The 22,972-nt window shown below is 40.3% G+C and overlaps 2 protein-coding genes across 5 annotated transcripts in view; one reads left to right on the top strand and one right to left on the bottom strand.

The window, feature by feature from the left end:
• LIPM (lipase family member M) overlaps positions 1 to 15,418 on the top strand; it is a 34,659-nt gene extending 19,241 nt beyond the window's left edge. For 2 of the 4 annotated variants that reach the window (XM_013975081.2, XM_005698187.3), the window contains 7 exons: positions 4,766 to 4,964; positions 5,981 to 6,090; positions 7,405 to 7,541; positions 7,672 to 7,818; positions 10,700 to 10,771; positions 12,161 to 12,232; positions 14,819 to 15,418. In XM_013975081.2, the coding sequence (XP_013830535.1) occupies positions 4,766 to 4,964; positions 5,981 to 6,090; positions 7,405 to 7,541; positions 7,672 to 7,818; positions 10,700 to 10,771; positions 12,161 to 12,232; positions 14,819 to 15,106 (1,025 nt within the window). In that variant the 3' untranslated portion in view covers positions 15,107 to 15,418. Of the gene's footprint in view, positions 1 to 4,765; positions 4,965 to 5,980; positions 6,091 to 7,404; positions 7,542 to 7,671; positions 7,819 to 10,699; positions 10,772 to 12,160; positions 12,233 to 14,607 lie in introns of all 4 variants that reach the window. The other 2 variants (XM_013975083.2, XM_013975082.2) reach the window with 2 other exon arrangements.
• ANKRD22 (ankyrin repeat domain 22) overlaps positions 16,961 to 22,972 on the bottom strand; it is a 30,044-nt gene continuing 24,032 nt past the window's right edge. Inside the window, exons 4-6 of the mRNA XM_005698188.3 lie at positions 21,485 to 21,562; positions 18,068 to 18,166; positions 16,961 to 17,805 (exon numbers count right to left, since the gene is read on the bottom strand). Coding sequence (XP_005698245.1) covers positions 17,728 to 17,805; positions 18,068 to 18,166; positions 21,485 to 21,562 — 255 coding nt within the window. The 3' untranslated portion in view covers positions 16,961 to 17,727. The remainder of the gene's footprint in view (positions 17,806 to 18,067; positions 18,167 to 21,484; positions 21,563 to 22,972) is intronic.

Raw genomic sequence — 22,972 nt, 5'->3', positions numbered from 1 at the left:
TATGGAGATCTGGCCCTTTATCCTGATTACTTTTCCTTACAGCCCTTAACACCATTGATATGATAGATATTTTCTCGTTTGTTTATTAACTGTCTCTTCCAACCAGGATGTAAACTCAGCAAGAAACTTTATCAGTTTTGTTCAAGGGTATAACCAGTGCCTAAAATAGTGCCAAGCACATGGCAGGTGCCAAATATATGTGGAATGAATGAATGAATATTTTATAAATAAATGAATAGCCTGGAGATGGAAAGAACTTTTTCACTAAGCCCCCCGAATCCTAGAAGGAAAGCAAGCCACAGTTCTTCCAAGCAATCAGGAGACTGCCGCGTTTCATAAGCTTAAGGGGTTACCTGCAGCACCTGTTCAGGGATGGAGTTTGTTTTCTTAAATACTGTTTATTTAGACTGTTCCCTCATTGCCCAGGCAATTGGAGTTCAAGGTGAAAGTGAAAGTCACCCAGTCATGTCCGACTCTTTGCGACTCCGTGGACTACACAGTCCATGGAATTCTCCAGGCCAGAATACTGGGGTGGGCGGCCGTTTCCTTCTCCAGGGGATCTTCCCACCCCAAAGATCGAATCCAGGTCTCCCGCGTTGCAGGCGAATTCCTTACCAACTGAGCTATCGGGTGCAGAATACTCCCCTCTAGTGGCTGATGTTGTTCCTGCAGCTTCCATTGGCCTCTTCAAGGAAGAAATCTCCCAGCAATGACGGAGATGGATTTCTCACCATCTCTTCAAAAAGAGGGCCGATAAAATTCATAGTGAAACAACCGAAAGATGTCTATAAGTTTGTGACAAAAGCCTTTTTTAAATTTTGTTTTCTCAAATAATCATTGTTAGCTTCACATATTTACATCAAGAGGTAACATAGGCTGGGCCATCTTCAGAAACAATAGATCTTTAAGCAGCCCTTACACACTCACCTGCTAGCTATAATTTAAATGAAAGCCCATGACTCAAGGGGATATTTGAAATGAAATAAATCATTTCTAAGCCAATTCATTCACTAGGTGAACCATAAGTACAAAGTGTACTGCTAAGGAGGACCAAGCTGGCCTCAATCATGGGAAAAGTCCTTAGCATTCCAAAGAGGAGCGCTGACTCTCCTTGATTTGATCACCTCATGTCAAGGTCATCTCCTTGAGGGTCAAGAGGATGAACTCAAGGACCAGACATAAAGGAAAGCCTAAAATAATTCTGAGTTCCTTTATCCTGGCCTTGCAGTAGCAGCCCTCGAGTTCTCTCTCCAGAAGGATAAAATGAGGCAGATGGCATTCATGAAGACTGCCCAGATGCTGAATGAGTTTTCTCTAGGAAGGCCTTTGTCTTATATTGAGGCTCTGAATATGGACTGAGTATGGACTCAGTTCACTGATAAGAACTCAGTTAACTGAATAAGAGCTACTATCTTTTAAGAAGTCAGGCATTTCCATTTTGGCAATATTTACCAGCAATGATGACTTTGCTAAGGTGGTGTCTGCTGTTTTTCTACCATAAAGTTCATATTCTTCACTCTGGAATTCATAAATAATTTGTGAGGAGATATTTTCAAGACAAGTAAATATCCTATATCTCTTCAAACTTTTACCCACTAGTTTTAGCATCCATGGATGAATTTATAACACCATCCAAGTTTCCATATTCCCTGGTGGCTCACACAGTAAAGAATCTACCCACAATGCAGGAAACCTGGGTTCGATCCCTGGGTCAGGAAGATCCCTCGAGAAAGGAATGACAACCCACTCCAGTATTCTTGCCTGGAGAATTCCATGAACAGATGAGCCTGGCAGGCTACAGTCCAGAGAGTCACAAAGGTCGGACACAAATGAATGACACTTTCACACACATGCTGTAACTAAGAGTTTTTTCCTTCCATAATTACTTGTTTATTTTTTGTTGGTGTCAATGTTAACTCATACATTTTTAATTTATTCAGTGGGATGTAATTTATATCATCATTATTTATTTTGATGTTAAAACTTTCACATGTTTAACAGTTGAAATTCCTTCAAGTTGGCTTGCCAGTCCTCTTGATATGAAAGACCTATAATTAAGCCATTAAGTGTATGGTGTGTGGGTGTTTACATATGTGTGTGTGTGTATATAAATATCATAATATTTATAATTATACAAGTGTATGTTTATGTATTATTTATATAGTAAATATATATAGCCTGATGAATTATGGAATGAGGTTTGTGACATTGTACAGGAGACAGGGATCAAGACCATCCCATGGAAAAGAAATGCAAAAAAGCAAAATGGCTGTCTGGGGAGGCCTTACAAATAGCTGTGAAAAGAAGAGAAGTGAAAAGCAAAGGAGAAAAGGAAAGATATAAACATCTGAATGCAGAGTTCCAAAGAATAGCAAGAAGAGATAAGAAAGCCTTCTTCAGCGATCAATGCAAAGAAATAGAGGAAAAGAACAGAACGGGAAAGATTACAGATCGCTTCAAGAAAACTAGAGATACCAAGGAAACATTTCATGCAAAGATGGGTCGATAAAGGACAGAAATGGTAGGGACCTAACAGAAACAGAAGATATTAAGAAGAGGTGGCAAGAATACACAGAAGAACTGTACAAAAAAGATCTTCACGACCCAGATAATCATGATGGTGTGATCACTCACCTAGAGCCAGACATCGTGGAATGTGAAGTCAAGTGGGCCTTAGAAAGCATCACTATGAACAAAGCTAGTGGAGGTGATGGAATTCCAGTTGAGCTATTTCAAATCCTGAAAGATGATGCTGTGAAAGTGCTGCACTCAATATGCCAACAAATTTGGAAAACTCAGCAGTGGCCACAGGACTGGAAAAGGTCAGTTTTCATACCAACCCCAAAGAAAGGCAATGCCAAATAATGCTCAAACTACCACACAATTGCACTCATCTCACACGCTAGTAAAGTAATCCTCAAAATTCTCCAAGCCAGGCTTCAACAATATGTAAACCGTGAACTTCCTGATGTTCAAGCTGGTTTTAGAAAAGGCAGAGGAACCAGAGATCAAATTGCCAACATCCGCTGGATCATGGAAAAAGCAAGAGAGTTCCAGAAAAACATCTATTTCTGCTTTATTGACTATGCCAAAGCCTTTGACTATGGTGATCACAAGAAACTGTGGAAAATTCTGAGAGAGATGGGAATACCAGACCGCCTAACCTGCCTCTTGAGAAATATGTATGCAGGTCAGGAAGCAACAGTTAGAAGTGGACATGGAACAACAGACTGGTTCCAAATACGAAAAGGAGTTCGTCAAGGCTGTATATTGTCACCCTGCTTATTTAACTTCTATGCAGAGTACATCATGAGAAACGCTGGGCTGGAAGAAACACAGGCTGGAATCAAGATTGCCGGGAGAAATATCAATAACCTCAGATATGCAGATGACACCACCCTTATGGCAGAAAGTGAAGAGGAACTAAAAAGCCTCTTGATGAAAGTGAAAGAGGAGAGTGAAAAAGTTGGCTTAAAGCTCAACATTCAGAAAACGAAGATCATGGTCTCTGGTCCCATCACTTCATGGAAAATAGATGGGGAAACAGTGGAAACAGTGGCTGACTTTATTTTTTTGGGCTCCAAAATCACTGCAGATGGTGACTGCAGCCATGAAATTAAGAGACGCTTCCTCCTTGGAAGAAAAGTTATGACCAACCTAGAGAGCATATTGAAAAGCAGACATTACTTTGCCGACTAAGGTCCATCTAGTCAAGGCTATGGTTTTTCCTGTGGTCATGTATGGATGTGAGAGTTGGACTGTGAAGAAAGCTGAGCGCCGAAGAATTGCTGCTTTTGAACTATGGTGTTGGGGAAGACTCTTGAGAGTCCCTTGGACTGCAAGGAGATCCAACCAGTCCATTCTGAAGGAGATCAGCCCTGGGATTTCTTTGGAAGGAATGATGCTAAAACTGAAACTCCAGTACTTTGGCCACCTCATGAGAAGAGTTGACTCACTGGAAAAGACTCTGATGCTGGGAGGGATTGGGGGCAGAAGGAGAAGGGGACGACAGAGGATGAGATGGCTGGATGGCATCACTGACTCGATGGATGTGAGTCTGAGTGAACTCCGGGAGTTGGTGATGGACAGGGAGGCCTGGCGTGCTGTGGTTCATGGGGTCACAAAGAGTCGGACACGACTGAGTGACTGAACTGAGCTGATATAAGTGTATATATTAATAGTATTTCAATAATTATATATACTTTATAATCCTAGTTTTAAATTGTATATGAATTTTATTGCTCAGTCACTAAGTTGTCTGACTCTTTACAGCCCATAGTACACATTATTGATATTATATTAATATGCACATATATTTATGTATAATTTTATAATATAGCTTATTAAAATATAATGACATTATTTTCTTATTTCTATATGACAGTTATAATTATATATAATTAAATTAATCATTATACTCTACGTTCTTCCTGGGGCACGTCCAATATCCTTTGACCCCAGGCAAGTCTAATGATAATGGTAACTACACAAAAGCAATAATAGAAGGCAAACGCTATTGATTCTTTCTCTGTGCCAGACATTCTGCCATCTGCTTCTTGTGCACTATTTTACTTAATCATAACTAAAATACTATTTTCTTCATGAGGAAATCAAGGCAGAAAGGTTAAGTAACTGGCCAAGGTAGTCAAGTTAGCAAGCAGCTGAATCGAGGTTTGAACACAGGTCTGTCTAACTTTAAACCTTCAAACACATTAAGGGATAAGGTGCAGAACATTACATGCTGTTGAAATTCACTTTTTTGTAGGTCCCAGACCTGTGGTGTTACTGCAGCATGGCCTGTTGGGAGATGCTAGCAACTGGATTTCCAACCTGCCCAACAACAGCCTGGGCTTCATTCTGGCAGATGCTGGTTTTGACGTGTGGCTGGGAAACAGCAGAGGAAACACTTGGTCTCGGAAGCACAAGACCCTCTCCATAGACCAAGATGAGTTCTGGGCTTTCAGGTATACGTAAATCTTGAGAATGAAGGTGGGCATGGATATCTGGGAGAACTGAGTAAAGAATTAGAGCTCCTGGTATTAGGATAATTTACTTTGGTTGGCCCATCAATATCACAACACTATGTCCCCCAGTTGTCATAGCTGACTAGTGATTCTCTGGGGGCAGTAAACTGAGTTCGCCAAGCAGAAGGTTGGCATGGCCAGTGGAGTAAGAATGATGGTTAGTGTCAGGTGATGGAGACTGGGATGGGAGAAATGTAGGTCCATTTCCTTGTAGATGGACATCCTGGGACTGACTCTTCCCTAAGTGATGACTCCCACCCCCAGAAGAAGATAAGGACAGGCAATGTTAAAGATATAAGGAGAATGAATAAGCCTTAGGGGCCGTCAACTTGGTTACTATATCTCTCACACTCTTACAGAAGTTTTTTAATGTTTTTATTTGAATGATCTATTGATAATTCAACTTGCTGTTTATCCATTTCACCAGAGAAGGGACCCTGCGGCATCTTTAATACATTTCATATCAAGAATCTGCATAGGAATTCTCTGGCAGTCCCGTCGTTCAGACTTCATGCTCCCACTGCGGGCAGTATGGGTTTAATCCCTGGTGGGGAACTACGATCCTGCAGGTCGCCTGGCATGGCCAAAAAAAAAAAACAAACAAACAATCTTGTTGGCCCCATGCTATTATGCTAGTCAAATAACAAGGACACCTCCACCAGGAGGTGGAGCTTGTGCTCACTAAATGTTGGTTAAGATGGTTATTTCTCTTTGATAATATCTAGCGAAACTTAGCAGCAGCAGCAGCAGCAGCGAAAACAGCAGTTTGCTAACAGCCCATGATTCCAGAGGCACCCACGCACCATGGGTTTGAAACAAGTCCATCCTGTTGTGAGGAGCACAGTAACAAGCTGATGGATGGGACTGACAACTCAAGGGTGTTTGTAAACCCTGGAGGGCTTCTTTTGTTTGTTTCTGGTTATAATTTTTCATATAACTTTCTTTTCCCCTTGTAGCTATGATGAGATGGCTAGGTTTGACCTTCCTGCAGTCATGAACTTTATTTTGCAGAAAACGGGCCAAGAAAAGATTTATTATGTTGGCTATTCACAGGGCACCACCATGGGTAAGTTCCAAAAAAAATCAGGTTTGTATATTCAGGAGAAATGTGAGCGTATATGAGCACAGCCAGGCCAGGCATCACAGACTTCTCTCAGATCTGGCTTCTTCAGGGCCATGAGATTCTGATTTCTCCCTGCCCACCCTCCTGCCCCACAACATGCAAATATCAGCTTAGACAGAGAGTATGCAGGCGCTTTTGAAATAGACACAGAGTATTTCAAATATAACGGCCATGCTCTGGCTGTCTGTGATAGTATTTTCCTCCCGAAGGCTCTAGAAAGATTGTCCCTTTGCAATCTGGGGTATTCGTCTCTATTTTATAAGTATGGAAACTGAGGCACAGACTGACTTTACCAATATCCCAGACCTAGTCTATGGGCAGAAATAAGAACTGGAATCCAGTTCACTGAACAACGTTTCTACTAGTGTGTGTGAAAGTCGCTCAGTCGTGTCTGACTCTTTGCAACCCCATGGACTGTACAGTCCATGGAATTCTCCGGGCCAGAATATTGGAGTGGGTAGCTGTTCCCTTCTCTAGGAGATCCTCCCAACCCAGGGACTGAACCCAGGTCTCCCACATTGCAGGCAGATTCTTTAGCAGTTGAGCCACCAGGGAAGCCCAAGAATACTGGAGTGGGTAACCTATCCCTTCTCCAGCAAATCTTCCCAACCCAGGAATCGAACCAGGGTCTCCTGCACTGCAGGTGGATTTTTTTCCACCTGAGCTACTGTGTTCCAATTTGGGCTCCAGAAAAGCTGGAGATCCAAGAAAACTAGCAAAACTCTGTTATCTCAATACCCATTATGTTAGAGAACATGCTTTTTATCAATAAACAAGAAAATATCTCTCATCCTTGATGTCTCTCACTATAAAGATGTATGAAAAATATCTCACAAGCATCTGAGAATTAAGTAAGATCCATGAAAGGCTCCTGCAAAATGTCTAACATATAGTTACCTCTCAATATACATATTTTCTCAAAATCCATATTATTGGATTCAATAATTTAATAATTCACTGAGAACCTAGTAATGGGCAGCAAGTATCCTATACGTCAGAGGAAGCTCAGAGATGTGGTTGCTGCTGTTGTTTTTGCCTGTCAAGGAGCTTATAATTTCTCAAGAGAGTTAGAACACACATAATTCAGTTCAGTTCAGTTCAGTTCAGTTCAGTCTCTCAGTTGTGTCCATTAGCACACATAATTACTGAGCTACTAAACAACAAAACAATTACTGGAACATCTTGATAGAAGTAAAATAAGCATTTTATTCACTCTAGGATATTTGATATCCGTGTTGACATATTTCTTTTTTGCAGGCTTTATTGCATTTTCCACCATGCCAGAGCTGGCTCAGAAAATAAAAATGTATTTTGCTTTAGCACCCATAGCTACTATTAAATATGCAAAAAGCCCTGGGACCAAATTTTTGCTGCTGCCAGATATGATGATCAAGGTATGTGACTCCTCAGAAAATTCCTTGCCTAGGCACAAGAGTTTTCCAGCCCATTGGCTAGGAAATACACTTTTACATTAGAGACACTTCTTTTTTCCTATAATGACTATTTCATTTCATGTTTTTACAGGGATTGTTTGGCAAAAGAGAATTTCTCTACCAGACCCGGTTTCTTAGACAGTTTGTTATTTACCTTTGCGGCCAGGTGATTATGGATCAGATCTGTAGCAACATCATCTTACTCCTGGGAGGATTTAATGCAAAGAATATGAACATGGTAAGTGGCAGCCTAGTCAATTCTCAGTGTCCCAGAACAAAGCAAACAATTAGTAGTCTCCCTCCTTGAGGGTGAGCTAATGCCAGGAAAGATTTAGGGAAGTGATGCTCCAAGAAACTCAGTTTTCTTCAATTCAGAATACTATGCAAAAAATACTTCAACATGGGCTGAGTCAAGTTTAACATAACAGCATGATGACACATTAACTCCATAGATTCAAGATTGAAGAGGTCTGAAATCAGCCTTACTATAGTGAATTAACATCTGCAAAAATATGTGATTAGAACCCATAAGTCAAAAGACAAAACTGCTGTGCACCATCCATGTCTTCTTTTTACTCAGACTTTTCCGGTTTGTAGTTTAAGTCCTGTGATAGGCTGTCTGGGAGTTTCAGTTTGGCTAAGATAGCTTCCCAGGGTTTCCCAGGGTTTCCCAGGTGGTGTTAGTGGTAAAGAACTTGCCTGCCAATGCAGGAGATGTACGAGACACAGGTTTGGTCCCTGGGTTGGGAAGATCCCCTGGAGGAGGGCATGGCAACCCACTCCAGTATTCATGCTTGGAGAATCCCGTAAACAGAGAAGCCTGGCAGTTTATGGCCCATAAAATTGCAAAGAGTCAGACACAACTGAAACAACTTAGCACACACAAGGCATAGCTACCATTTGGCAAGTATGACAGTGGGTTCCCCAGGAAGCATACTCTGAGATGGAGATTCGTGTGCAGAATGATTCAGGCTATGGCCTTGGGATAACAACACATAGGAAAGGGAAGGCAACAGGACTTGGTAGATCAAAAAAGTCCAACTGAGAAGTAGCCTTAGTGGGAACTTCAGTTGACTGCCGGGAGCCAACATGAGGAATCCCCCCCGTGGCAAAGGTTATGAGGAAGGAAGCCAGATATACACAAAGGCTTGATCTGACTTCAGGGGTTCCCCCTGGGTTTTCCTGAACATCTACCCCCAAAAACCAGAGTCTGCCTGCCTTATTGTACTGTGCCTTCCACTCTTCTGCCTCTAAAAGGAATTAACTTAGGGCTCCAGTTAACAGTCTCCTGCATATAAAAAGAATGTCTTGGCTTAAACCCGTTTGATAGCTTTCTAACTTACCTGACCGGTCTGCCCAGACTTTTACAACCTGTGAATTGTTTATAGCCCCCCAACCGTGAGAGGCACAAAGCTTAAAGCATCTTAAAGATACAAAGCCTTTTTCTAAAGAGCTAAAAATTATATTGGTGACGGGTTTCACTGTTGAGTCAATGACTGCTGCCAGGCCTCCATATTCTTTATCTTTTAGGCACCTGAAGGATATTAATCCATGTAATTGGGATATAGAAAAAGGAATATAGTAGTTTTGATGTTAGCAACACTAGACTTTTGAGTTAATTACTTTTCTCTTGTTATAAATCACTGTACTCCTTTTCCTTGTTATAAATTGTTGTGTCCTTGCTATGTAAGAATGTAACTTTATTTAGTGCTTTCTGAGAGTGGCACCAGACTTTGGGAAGAACAACACTTTTAAGACAAATAAGTCTTCTGGTTGACAAACCCTTATCAGAAAAGGGCCGTAAAATGTTAATTGGCCTTCTGGCCAGAAGATGATGTAAATCACCTAAGACTTGTATATACAACTAGGTATGCAGAGAGAAAGCCTGGTCTCGATAAGAGTCAGGGCTGCTGATGCTGCATAATTTTGTATTATCCATTGATCTCTATGTAAAATCAAAAGTATAAAAGGCCTTTCTGGACAAAAGAGGATGGGCCAGTCACTGGAAAGACTGGTTTCCCCCATGTCTTCTTTTCTGACTCTATTTTCAGGCTGAATTCCCATCTGGGGCGTGGACGCTCGCCATGTCTACTTTCTTGCCCCAGCTTCTAAGACCCATGAGAGAGGGAGCCCAAAGAGGGGCACCTTCCGCTATTCAAATGGGCACCGGTGGCCTAACGTAGATGGTGCAAAGCTCTTGTCCTGAGGTTTTATTAGTTCTCCACAGAAACCAAGTTATTCAGCCTCTTTTCTCTACTAATTTTCCTACTATACTATTTCCTCATAATCTCTTTTTATATATCTAAATAAATAAGTTTTTCCTCGCCATACCATCCCCGCTTCGAATTACCCTGGATCCACCAGGACTGGACCCTGGCAGTTGACCCTCTAGGGATCTGTAAAGATGGGATGATCCTTCAGAATTGTCCCAAGTTAGCATGAGAGGGCTGGGTCTTTATAACCCCCACATCAAATAGTCATTTAATGCAGACAGCACCAGTCATGGGGAGATGGGCAGTGCAGCTCTCTGCAGAGGGGGCAGTTCCCCAAGGACACCAGACAGCAGAGGGCTATCTGTCAACAGCTGGAGGAACATGTTTTTAATTCCTGAAGATTGTTTTGCCTTTTTTTAATCAAAAATATGATGAACAGCTATCATTTGATAAGCATTTTATTGTATGCCAGGCTATTATTCCCTATAACAACCCTATGAGACAGGTATTATCAATATTCCCACTTTACAGATTAATAACCTGACATTTAGTGGATTAAGCTATGCTCTTAATTTCTCCTAAAAATTAAACAGCAGAAGTGAGATTTGAATGCAATCTCAGTTTTTGCGTCTTTATCCTTAATTAATTTAGGAAAGCTTTTTAAAAGATAAAGTCAGATGTCTCATGAGAAGCTTTTCTCAGATGAAAAATTTAGGTGCTTGGGATAGGTTTAGGGACATTTTTTAATTATCTGCATGTGTAGTTTTCTATTTCATGGATAAATGCTGAGACTTTAATGATGTTCCCTTTTCTGAGTTTGACACCCTGAAGATTTGATCTTAACAAGGTGCAAATCTTGTGAGTTTTTCCATTCATGTCCCACAAACTACTCATACTTTGTTACAGAGCCGAGCAAATGTCTATGTTGCTCACACTCCTTCAGGAACATCTGTGCAAAATATCCTGCACTGGAGCCAGGTAAGGATGCTGAATTTGTAGTCTTTGTTTAAGGTGTTTGTGCAGTTTGTCTGGAAAAGCCAATGCTCTTTGGACAGCCCAGGAGTTGTTTCACCTTTATTCCAAGATGACACGTGATTCTGCCAATACTATTTCAACTGTGAGTTTGATCTAGAACATTGAAGCTTTTCAAGATATGGGAGGAAAGGATTGGCCCTAGGACATCTTCAGTAGACTTCTGAAAATGTGAATTCAGACGGTCCAGGTGAGACCTTCTCAGTCCCTAGCCACCTCAAAGATAAGACTGGAGATAGGCTTTTCCAGCAGGACGGCATGGTCAAGTAGGAAAAAAAAATGCAAACGCAGATCTAATTCCCCAAAGAGGTTTCCAGGGAAGTTCTTTGTACTGCAGATTTCACCTGTAGCCAAGGAAGGAATGTCCTGATTAACAGTTACAGGAACTCTCTCCAGGCACAGTGTGGTGAGTTTGTTCTGCATTGGTTCAAGGAACAACGTGACTGTTAATTATTCTTTCACATGTGAAGAAGCAACAAAACTGATATTGCTCATTAGAGATGATACTATAGAGTGACCCCAATTGGCTGTGGGAATAAAAATGCACATAGGACAGAGAGTTAGAACTGCACCAACCTTAGATTCTCACCTATTAAAAATACCCCCAGAGAAGGGAATGCCACCCACTCCAGTATTCTTGCCTGGAGAATTCCATGGAAGAGGAGCCTGGTGGACCCTAAAGTCCATGGGGCTGCAAAAGAGTCAGACATGACTGAGCAACTAATGTATATACATATATACTAAAAATACTACTTTGTTTTTTAAAAATGAGAGACTTTTAACTCAACAAAAAGTTGTAATAGTGATGATGACATTAATAAATCATAAATATTGGTACTGTCCATTTTTCTAATTTAGAACCTAGTCAAATTGTTGGTCAAAGGTCATTGTTATATTTTAGTAGATGTGTGTGAGAGCAGGAGAAAGAGAGAGAGAAGAGTGGGGAGAGGCATTTTATCATCAAAATCAAAGAGTTCTAAACTGGATTAAATGTTGGTCATCTTCTTCCAGAGTCACTACATTGCACAACTGTACGGGGTACTCTCCCACTGTAGGTTTGTGCAGGATATCCACCTACATAGACTATGATGGGAATACACTTCCCGGGGTTGTATAATATGGTGGTCAAGTTCTATAGCCCATTTTTCTTCCTGAAGGACCTTATTCTTGTCTTTACAGTCTCCTGAAGATTATCCTGAAGTTGAATGGAAAGCAGCTTCAGGCTTTGTTCTCTGCTTCCCTCATAACTGCAGATTTGGCAGCAGTTTCCACCCTTCCTCCCATCTTTACCCCTTAACACATTTGAATGCCATCTAAATTTTTGTTTCCTTTTAGGCAATGAATTCTGGGGAACTCCGGGCATTTGACTGGGGCAGTGAGACCAAAAATCTGGAAAAAGGAAATCAGGTAAGAAAATCGAATACCATCTGCTGAAAACATATCCTTTTGAAATGCATGAGAGAAAAGTTATCCTGGCAGTTTATTCTAGAAATGGAAATAAAGTACAGGAAATCAAGTAGAATAGAATACTACTCAGCCATAAAAAAAAGAATGTAATAATGCCATTTGCAGCAATATGGATGGACCCAGAGATTATCACACTAAGTGAAGCATGTCAGAAAAAGAAAGAAAAATATCATATGTTATCACTTATATGTGGCATCTAAAATATGACACGAATGAACTTATCTACAAAACAGACCTACAGACAAAGAGAACAGCAGACTTGTGGTTGCCAGGGCAGAGGGGTTAGGAGAGGGATTGACCTGAAGTTTGGGATTAGCAAATGCAAACTATTATATATAGGATAGATAAACAACAGCGTCCTACTGTATAGCACAGAAGACTCTATTCAATATCTGGTGAATATAACTGAAAAGAAAATGAAAAAGAATATATATCTGAATCATTTTGCTGTACAGCAGAAATTAACACGACATTGTCAGTCAACTGTGTGCATGGCATAAAATAAATTCTTAAGAAAGAACTCAAGTAGAAAGTAATTAGTTCTGGTTCAACTTCATTTAAGAATGAGAAAATTTAAAGCTTTGACAAGAGACTTTTAGAAGTTAAAAAAAAAAAACTGTCATAATGCTTAGGAGAACTTTTCTGGCAATGCTGCCTCTGTGAACAAGGGACTGGGTCTCTTAGGAGGTACCAAGACTGGGTAGACAGTGAAGGGAAGGGTGCAGTCTGGTGGCTGCTAGAAAGATCTTTCAAGATTTAAAAACAACAATGACGACAGAAAAAGAAATGACGATGGCAGGAATGAGGTTGGTTCATGGTACAATAAAAGAAGTATTAATAACAAGTGAGAATTACTGCATTAGTTGGGCCTCTACCCTACAAAATTGTGTAATGATGGCTAGACTGCTTTAATTCTTCAGGCCTCAATCTGTTTCTCTTTAAAATGAACATTATTGGACGAAGTAACTTTTAAGATTTCTCCCTGGTTACACTTTTAATGAATCTGTAATCTACAAGTGAAAAATATGAAAAAATATTACCCAAGAAAATGTGTGTGTGGTAAGTGCTATGGACTAAAATTTAAAGTAAAAGTAATGGGCATCAAACTTTTCTGAGCATAAAATCTTCGCTGAAGTTTATTGGTTGGCTCGTACATGAATGTAAACAGATATTGACCATGCAAACACAAAGCTGGAGGTAGCAGAATACACATACAGGTGAATCTCTCGAGAGTCTCACATCATACTTACCATCCATTTTTCTGTTACAGTCTAGATATAAAAGTCTAGGAAACTGGAGAGGCCACCGCAGTGCCACTGAAGAGCAAACTCTCAATCACAAGTATCAGCTATATATTTTTAGATCCTTCTTGTTTCCTAAAATATATCTTTAGAGAAAGCATACCAGTTCCAAGGTATATTTAATTAGTCAATATTTAAGGTCATGAGTTAGAAAGTGAAGCATGAAAAATAGGTGACAGAAAATGTCATGGAAGGAAAAACACACAGACCAAAAGGTGTTATTACACAAGAAGATATCACAGAAGCACACAGCCTTAGAGCCAGTCCTGATATTCTGTTCAATCGTTTCACCTGTTAGATGAGAAAAACATATTATAGGTTCCATAGACTATTACAACCTTTCACATCTAGTTACTCTTTAAAAAGTGGATCTGACCTCAAATGTGATGAAGACCATACACATATGTCTTATTATAACTCACAGTATCAGATGCTGTACCTTCAAATTCTTAAAAGCCACAAAGAGAAATAAAGACTCCCAGGATTGGAGTCCTGGGTCCAGGGTGGATTTTCTGAGAAGTGGGCGTGGACATTTCTGTTGAGAGTTCTCATTGTTTATTAGCATCAAGGGCTCTCAGCCAGCCAAACTGATCTGGTAGTTCTGTTTAAATAAGAGAAGATCTCAAGAACTAGGAATCCTAGATATCCTTTCTCTGGATGATGGGCGACTAGAGCAGGGATCTAATTCTCACCACTTCTGGGTTAAAACTCCCTAAGTTTCTGTGCCATTGGCTTCCCCATGTTTCTGGAGACACAGAACAGAAAACCCCTGTGAACAGCCAAGTCCTTCTAGGTAGGTTCCATCCTCTTGCCTTTCTCTGTAGACTCTCCTCAATCTGACCTCACGAAATGTTGTGAAATTATCTTTGAAAAAAACAGTATTATCTTTTAAAGGCAATTTATATATTAAATATTTACTAATAGGAAAGGAAAGAATTGAACATGCAGTGCCAAAGGGGCTAGATGATGTTTTCGTTGAGATGTTTTCTCATTTAACTTGGTAAATTGTTCCAGGCATCATCCACGTTTTGCAGACGAAGAAACCGAGGTTAAATGAGGTTAAGCAGGAGTTGGAGTGGAAACTCTTAATGAAGTTTTGAATGGCTCCAGTGCCCATGCACCTTCCATCACAACACAGAGCACATTTACTGTGTTTATTAGAAAAGTAGATTATGAGTTTGGAAGTCCAAATGTTGTACAGTTAAAAACGATTTCTTTTCTCTAGCCAACTCCTGTAAGGTACAGAGTTAGAGACATGACAGTTCCTACGGCAATGTGGACCGGGGGTCAGGACTGGCTTTCAAATCCGGAGGATGTGAGAACACTGCTCTCCGAGGTGACCAACCTCATCTACCATAAGAACATTCCTGAATGGGCTCACGTGGATTTCATCTGGGGTCTGGATGCTCCTCACCGTATGTACAATGAAATTGTACATCTGATGAAACAGGAAGAAGTTCCCTTTCCTGGGGAGCTATCAGTGCAAGCTTGTGAAGCATCTGTTACTAACTAGTCTTAGGAAAAACCTTATGAATGATAGGGCCAAGAATGAAAGATATTAAAGATTTTCAGCATTGGAAACCCACCATATTAGTAAAAGGGAGGGCAGACATTAGGGTTAGGATTGTACTCATTTCTTCAGATTTTTTGCATTTGAGGCTAAAACTGACATTTAATTTTTTCAGTTAATTGAACTACTCATTGGGTAAACACAGTTTTCATGTACTATTGTGTATTCTGTCATCTTGAAAGGTAGGTTTTAGCTGACAGCTAGGAATTATCTAGTCATTCTTTACATCATTCAAATAAACTTCCCTAAAACTTTTGTTCATGTCTATGAGCCGTATTTTTAGAGCAATAAAGTAAAATTATGAACTGGAGTCAGAGGTCTTGAATCTCCAGATGGTTGCTGAATTTGAAAAAATAAGCTAGATGTTTTTACCTTATTGCTACAGAGACATAACACTACCTCAGGAAGCCAAACTGCTTTAACCAAAAAAGAAAAATCAATGTACAGTATAGATGAAAAGGCCAAGATTCATAGCTGAGAGTCAAAGAAGATTATCTTCTAGGATATTTATGAGTTTTTCCAATAAAGCATGCGTGTGTATTTCAGTACCTAGATTCTAGCTCAAGCTTCTTTGATAATTTACAGGTTGTTGCTAGGAGACCTACTGGCTACAAATGTCCAGCCCAGTTTTCTGCCTTCAAAAGTTAAATACCAGGAAGAAAGTTTTAAAAATATCATGAACATAATACAACATTATGTTTTGATCTTAACAGAGGTACTGTTATTAGACTATCATACCCAGTTCAGTTCAGTTCAGTTCAGTTGCTCAGTTGTGTCCGACTCTTTGCGACCGCATGGACTGCAGCACACCAGGCCTCCCTGTCCATTGCCAATTCCCGGAGTTCACTCAAACTCATATCCGTTGAGTCAGTGATGCCATCCAACCATCTCATCCTCTGTCGTCCCCTTCTCCTCCTGCCCTCAATCTTTCCCAGCATCAGAGTCTTTTCAAGTGAGTCAGTTCTTCACATTAGGTGGCCAAAGTATTGGAGTTTCAGCTTCAACATCATTCCTTCCAAAGAAATCCCAGGGCTGATCTCCTTCAGAATGGACTGGTTGGATCTCCTTGCAGTTCAAGGGACTCTCAAGAGTTTTCTCCAACACCACAGTTCAAAAGCATCAATTCTTCGGCGCTCAGCTTTCTTTATAAGCCAACTCTCACACCCATATATGAATACTGGAAAAACCATAGCCTTGACTAGACAGACCTTTGTTGGCAAAGTAACTTGTTTATAAATCTGGATTTATTTCTTTAGAAAATTGTTCAATTTTCACACAGTTTCAAAGACAACAGTTATGAATTACATGATATGGTGATTTTGCAGAACTCTGACACCAAACCAAAGGCATACTGGCAATTTGTTGGAAGTTTCACTTTTTTGTTTTTAAGTCTTCAAAGTCACCTTATAACTCAGTTCAGTGTGAATGGATCTTAGATAATGTAGTAACAGACATTTAAGGGCTTCAGAATCTATATCTACACACAACTGCTTCCCTCATAAAGTATGTGCTTAAGGTACTGTGCAGAGTTCAATAAATTTTCCTGGATTTTATTTTTTTGTTAGACCTTTGTTCTGTTTGGAGATGGTAAACCTTTCATTCTTAGACTGCATTTGTTACTACACACTGTGTAGTCCATGGATAAAAATAATTAAGATGCAGTCTTGCTTTGCAAAATTCAATTATTTTTAAATGTGCTTATTTCTGTTCTGTCTCACTGACAAAGAACTTGAGACAGATATTTCAATGTTCACTATCTCTCTTCTAGAAGTTTAATCCAGACGCCACCTCATCACATAGTTCTTTCTTGTAAAGAATTATTTTATTCAAATAATTTACAATATTTTTATTTTATCAATAAAAATTACACTGACAAGGTAACTGCCCTGCATTCACAAGAGAATCATAAAAATATTTTTGAACAAACAATCTGATAGTCACATAATCACGTTTGAAATCAAGACGGCTCTAGTTTGTAAACTGATAAGAAAACATCTCGAGATGTGCTGGTACACTGGCTCTTTGTAAGGAAAAAAAAAAGCTGACTGGAAGCATTTGCCAATATCTGTGGTTGACAACTGATACATGATTTTGTTGAAGTTGAATTTTACATATAAATCTCTAAACCTACACACATACATATACCATTCTGTACAAATATATATGCTTGATTCTTTGTCTTATTACTCAAAGGAGCCTCAGAGGAACAGTTTATCTCTTGGGGCAGGATACGGATGGGACATCCTCTTTATAAGAGCAGTGCAACCGAAAAGAGAGAAGAACACTGATCCTTTCCTTCAGGAGAAATTGACTTTGAAACACCAACTTTTTTTGACTGATGTGGAGAGTCCAACATCTTTAGTGTCTCTCTGAAAAGGATTGTGACCACAATGAACTCCACTGAGCAAAAGACATTAGAAATACAAAGCTCTTCAAAAATGTTACCCATGGCAACCAACCTTATCCCCATACCACGGGGGTCTCCAGCGTGAGTGGTCTGCAGACCCATAGTCCAAGATTGAGACACAATCCAGGCCTAACTTCTTCATATGAGATCGCAAAGATTATGATGCTTTCCTTAGCATTAATTCAATCTGGGAAAATTTTAATCTCTGTGCAATATCCAGGGAAGTCTCACCATGCTGAGAAGAAAAAGAAACTGTAGTTATCGCCAAGAAAGTCAAATGTCACTGCAAAGGCTCTAGTAAACAGTTTAGTGTGACTGACTCACAGGCTTGGCAAGGGCTTTGAATGCCACTGGGTTCTAACTTTAATGGGATAACTTGATTCCTTAATAACTTGCTATTAACAACTTCAGGGGCAATTTATTTATGTCAACACAAGGCCAACGTTAGAAGGCGATGCTGCTGGAAGGACCTCAGACCGTGGTCCACAGATCCTTACCTTATTCTTTATCATGGGGTTTGCATGGGCTTCAAGGAGCAGAGGAATGAGAGTCTGGTTCTTCATTTCACAGGCATAGTGTAGCGCAGTGCAGCCATACTGAAACGCAAAAGACCAACACTGCAATGGACCCATCAGAACCCTTACTCACTGAGCATGTGGCTTCTTTAGCACACATTTTTCATATTTTGTCTTGCACAACTAAGCCAAGCCAACAGTCTGCAAACCATCCACGTGCAATTACATTTCCTGTGCTCAAAACATCTGTTCTGCCTCAGTGTGTATATTACCAACAGCCGGTAAGTCATCCATATCTTCCCTTGTTTTCTGTTCCACTAAACAAACTCCGCTTATAAAAGGCTGATGCTGAACTATCCCAAGGTTTCTTTCTACAATTCTGGACAATCACCACCTTGATTATGTCACCATCTTTTCTCTTAAAGAGTTCCCAAGTTTTTACAAATATCATCCTTTATGGTTCATAATCAAAACCCCTCCAGTCTGAAGAAGGTTGCTGGTGCTCAGATGTTATAGCACACCTACGAGATCAGTGTTGGTCCACATAGTCATTGCCCATCCTTGCTTTGTTGTAGCTTATATTATGTATTATACAATAGCAGACCTACTAGATGGGTCTAATTTAAAACACTAGCTGACAGTCAAAGGAAATTTATAGCTAAGATATTCATGCCCAAAATTTTGTCTTTTAAAAAGCTGCCAAATAACTATGATTTTGAATAATAATATTCAAGAAGTGAAGAAATAGTATGCTTGACTGTCAAGACTAATAAAATTGACTCTGGATCTTATTCCCCAGAAATTCCTCTAAGATCGTAGGAAATAATGCTGCAATCACTTATTTTTTATTAAATGATAACATGTTAAATGAAGATCTGGATCTGAGTTTTTCCATATGAAATAAATAGGATCTAATTACCTAAAAATGCAATATACTACATTACTTAGATTTGGAAAAGGGGCCTTAATTTTTGAAAAATAGTGATGAAAGAGTGTGTCTGCATGTATGTGCTTGCGTGTATGCAGAAATGTGATTTTCTATCCAGAGATGGAGAGAGACATAGATAATGAGAAAAATGTGCTAGGGAAATTTCAGTCATAGGCAAAGTTTTAAACCTTTTTTAAGGGAAATTAAGTTTGCAATTATTATTATGAACACATTTTTAAAAATAGATACACTCTCTGTTGACTCATTTATATACATCCTTGGTGTAGCACGTTGAAAATCATCAACTACTAAGTTAGAAACTAAAAAGCTCTGGATGAAATGATCTTTCAAGACATTCCACGTGCTTTACATATTTTTAGTTATACAAATAACACTGCTGCTGCTGCTGCTAAGTCGCTACAGTCGTTGTCCGACTCTGTGCGACTCCATAGACAGCAGCCCATCAGGCTCCCCCGTCCCTGGGATTCTCCAGGCAAGAACACTGGAGTGGGTTGCCATTTCCTTCTCCAATGCATGAAAATGAAGAGTGAAAGTGAAGTCGCTCAGTTGCATCCGACTCTTAGCGACTCCATGGACTGCAGCCCACCAGGCTCCTCAGTCCGTGGGATTTTCCAGGCAAGAGTAATGGAGTGGGGTGCCATTGCTTTCTCCAACAAATAACACTAAATAAGCAGAATCTTGAATTAGACAAGACATCAGAAGTCATCCAATAAAGTCTCTAACCGCAAATGGTTAGATAATACTTAAAGCAAAAACTATTTTAAAAAGAAAAAAAAATTCACTTTTGAATTTAAATAAGAAGACCAAGCAATACCTGCAACAAATATTTTAGGTTTTTTAAACATCTTAACTTAATACATTTCGAAGTTATCTAAGAAAATGATGATGCACAGTCTATCCAAATTAATCCAAAAATTCTACCTTAAATAAAAGGGAAAACATTCATTTCATATATGTATTCTCTTGGGCATTCTCCTACTATATCTCTCTTTCTTTCTCTCTCTCTCTCTCTCTCTCTCTCTCTCTCTCACACACACACACGCACACACACACACACACAGAGTGTGTTACCTCCATTAAACAATACCAATATAACCAAAACTAAATTACAATAATGCAAACAGGGGTGGGGACATTTTCTCTATCACAGAAAAATGGTAATAGACATGCACACATACAGATGTACACAGCATAAAATACACAGCATGGATGTACACAGCATGGATCATAAAGAAAACCTAAGAATATTGGTTTTCTTAGGATCAAATTTCAACTTGCATGCCCTTTCAATAAAGAACTGGGAATCAAAGTTTCATTTTACTAATATAAGCAAAATTTCATGCCAGTAAACTTCTGATCCCTATATTATCATGTAAGAGAAGATGAGTACACGGGTATGGGGCAAAAGGTGAATTCAAAATCTTATATTTAAACAGGAAGAAAGTAGCTTACACTGCTTCTGTTATCACTGTTTTTACTGTCATTTGGGTTTCTCTTTGACCTTTGCCCTTATTTTTCCTTAGTTTGCAGTTGGGGACCTTCTCACCAGTGAGTTGGGGTTTTGGCTGCAACAGCTGTTAGGATTCATTGAGCACTTACTGTGTGCCAGTCACTCTGCTCAGTGCCTCACATGAAGAGCCTTGTAAGAACTAGTGATGTCCTCATCTTACCACCCAAGAGTCAGGCAAGTTTAAAACTTGCCACAACTCGTATACGTAAAAACTGGCAAGGGATCTGTCAGTTTACACACAGGCATTGGGATCCCAGCTTAACTACTGAGAATGGAATTTTGTAATCAGAGCCTCCATTTTCATTACCTTCCCACTACTGGTGGAGCAGTTCTCTTAAAAATGTCCTATATTCAATAAAAGTATTAATCCCGTGAGTTCAGTGGCAATCTCAAGGTTGCCTGACACAGTAAAAAGGAAGAAGAAAAAGGAGGGCAGGAGGGAGTGAGGCAAAGAAGGAGGGCGGGAAGAAGAAAGGCAGGAAAGCAGGAAGGAGCAGCTAAATGTTCAAGTGTTTCACAAAATAAAAAACAAGCAATTTATAGATGACAAATATTGTTGCTGTTTAGTTGCTAAGTCATGTCTGACTCCTTCAAGAGAAGTATAATACCCATACAGAGAAGGCGATGGCACCCCACTCCAGTACTCCTGCCTGGAAAATCTCATGGATAGAGGAGCCTGGTGGGCTGCAGCCCATGGGGTCACTACGAGTTGGACACGACTGAGTGACTTCACTTTCACATTTCACTTTCATGCATTGGAGAAGGAAATGGCAACCCACTCCAGTGCTCTTGCTTGGAGAATCCCAGGGGTGGGGGAGCCTGGCGGGCTGCCGTCTCTGGGGTCACACAGAGTCGGACATGACTGAAGCAACTTAGCAGCATACTACCCATAAATACCATTTTGAATGTTATTTCAAAGTGACTAAAGATGTAAGCTTACACAGTCTGTGGCATTAACTTCGACACCAGCATTAAGCAGCTTCCGTACAAGAGCCTCATTCTGCTTCGTCTTTGACACCTGTTACAACAGCAAGCACAAGAAGAACAAGAGAGGGTTATTTACAAACATGCTCTCCATCTTATATCTGGAATATTCCCATCAATAGGCTTTATTTTAATCCCAACATCCCGCTGCATCTATGTATCATTCTTAAATTCTCCCCACTTCCCCCCTGCCCTCCCGTAACAACTAGGGAAAGCCATGGTTGTCAGAGTGTAATCCTGGAGTAGCAGCATCAGCATCTGGGGACCTAGAAATGCAAAATCTAGGGCGCCATGCCAGACCCATCAAATGCTACTGAGGTTGGAGTCCAGTGACCTGTCTTTCTTTTCTTCACTCAGAACCTTTCTATAACATCCCATTGTTCTGGGGACAAAAGCAAAATCTTCAGCCTGTGGCAATCCCCATATATTCTGCCCTCCACGTACGGCCTCAGCCATCTCAACCACACCCCCCGGCTCACCTTGCTCCAGCCACATAGGCCTCTGTTAGTCTTTCATCCCCACAGGCTCCACTGTGCCATAGAAGAGTTGCACTGACTGTTTCTTCTGCCTAGAAGCCTCCTCTCTTTCTTCTTTGCCTGGTAAATATCTCACCCTATGCCCCTCTTCCTCCAGCAGGCTTTCTCTGACCTACCTGTCCAGGCAACATCCCTCTCCATTGACCCCTCTGTGTACCAACTACCTCATGAGAGTTTCATAAGTTTCTTTCACTGTTTGATTGAGTGACTCATTCTTCACTACCATCTAACTCTCATGAGGACAAGGACCAAACCTGTTTGGTGCATCATTGTATTGCTAATACCCAGCACCATGTCTGGCACATAAAAGGTTTATAATTATGTGGTGAATGATTGAAAACATGAATGAAATTAACTAGGCTCCTCAGAAATCCACCTTTCCTGCCTAGTTTTCTGAGATTCTGGGGGACACTTTGAGCATCCCCCACCATTCCACTGTGTAGGGAGCATGGCTGTCCCTATTCAAGTGGGCGTGTCCTGGAGTTAAGCCCCTTTATCATTTAGGAAGCTCCATCCAGCTGTCTTCTCTTTGCAGTTCCCTCCCACCTCAATATCTGCCTTTCTCCTCCTGTCCTCTAATGTAACACAGTCCTTTCTGATCCCTTCCCAGATTATTTCCTCTCATGTCATTTATTCCTTATGCATCATAAATTTACAACTTCAGTTCAGTTCAGTTGCTCAGTCATGTCCGACTCTTTGTGACCCCATGAACTGCAGCACGCCAGGCCTCCCTGTCCATCACCAACTCCCAGAGTTCACTCAAACTCATGTCCATCAAGTCGGTGATGCCATCCAGCCATCTCATCCTCGGTCGTCCCCTTCTCCTCTTGTCCCCAATCCCTCCCAGCATCAGGGTCTTTTCCAATGAGTCAATTCTTCGCATCAGGTGGCCAGAGTATTGGAGTTTC

This window comes from Capra hircus, chromosome 26, assembly GCF_001704415.2.
Source record: "Capra hircus breed San Clemente chromosome 26, ASM170441v1, whole genome shotgun sequence".
NCBI classification, from domain to species: domain Eukaryota; kingdom Metazoa; phylum Chordata; class Mammalia; order Artiodactyla; family Bovidae; genus Capra; species Capra hircus.
Note: the sequence above shows the minus strand (reverse complement) of the source record. Positions and strands in the feature narration are given on the sequence as shown.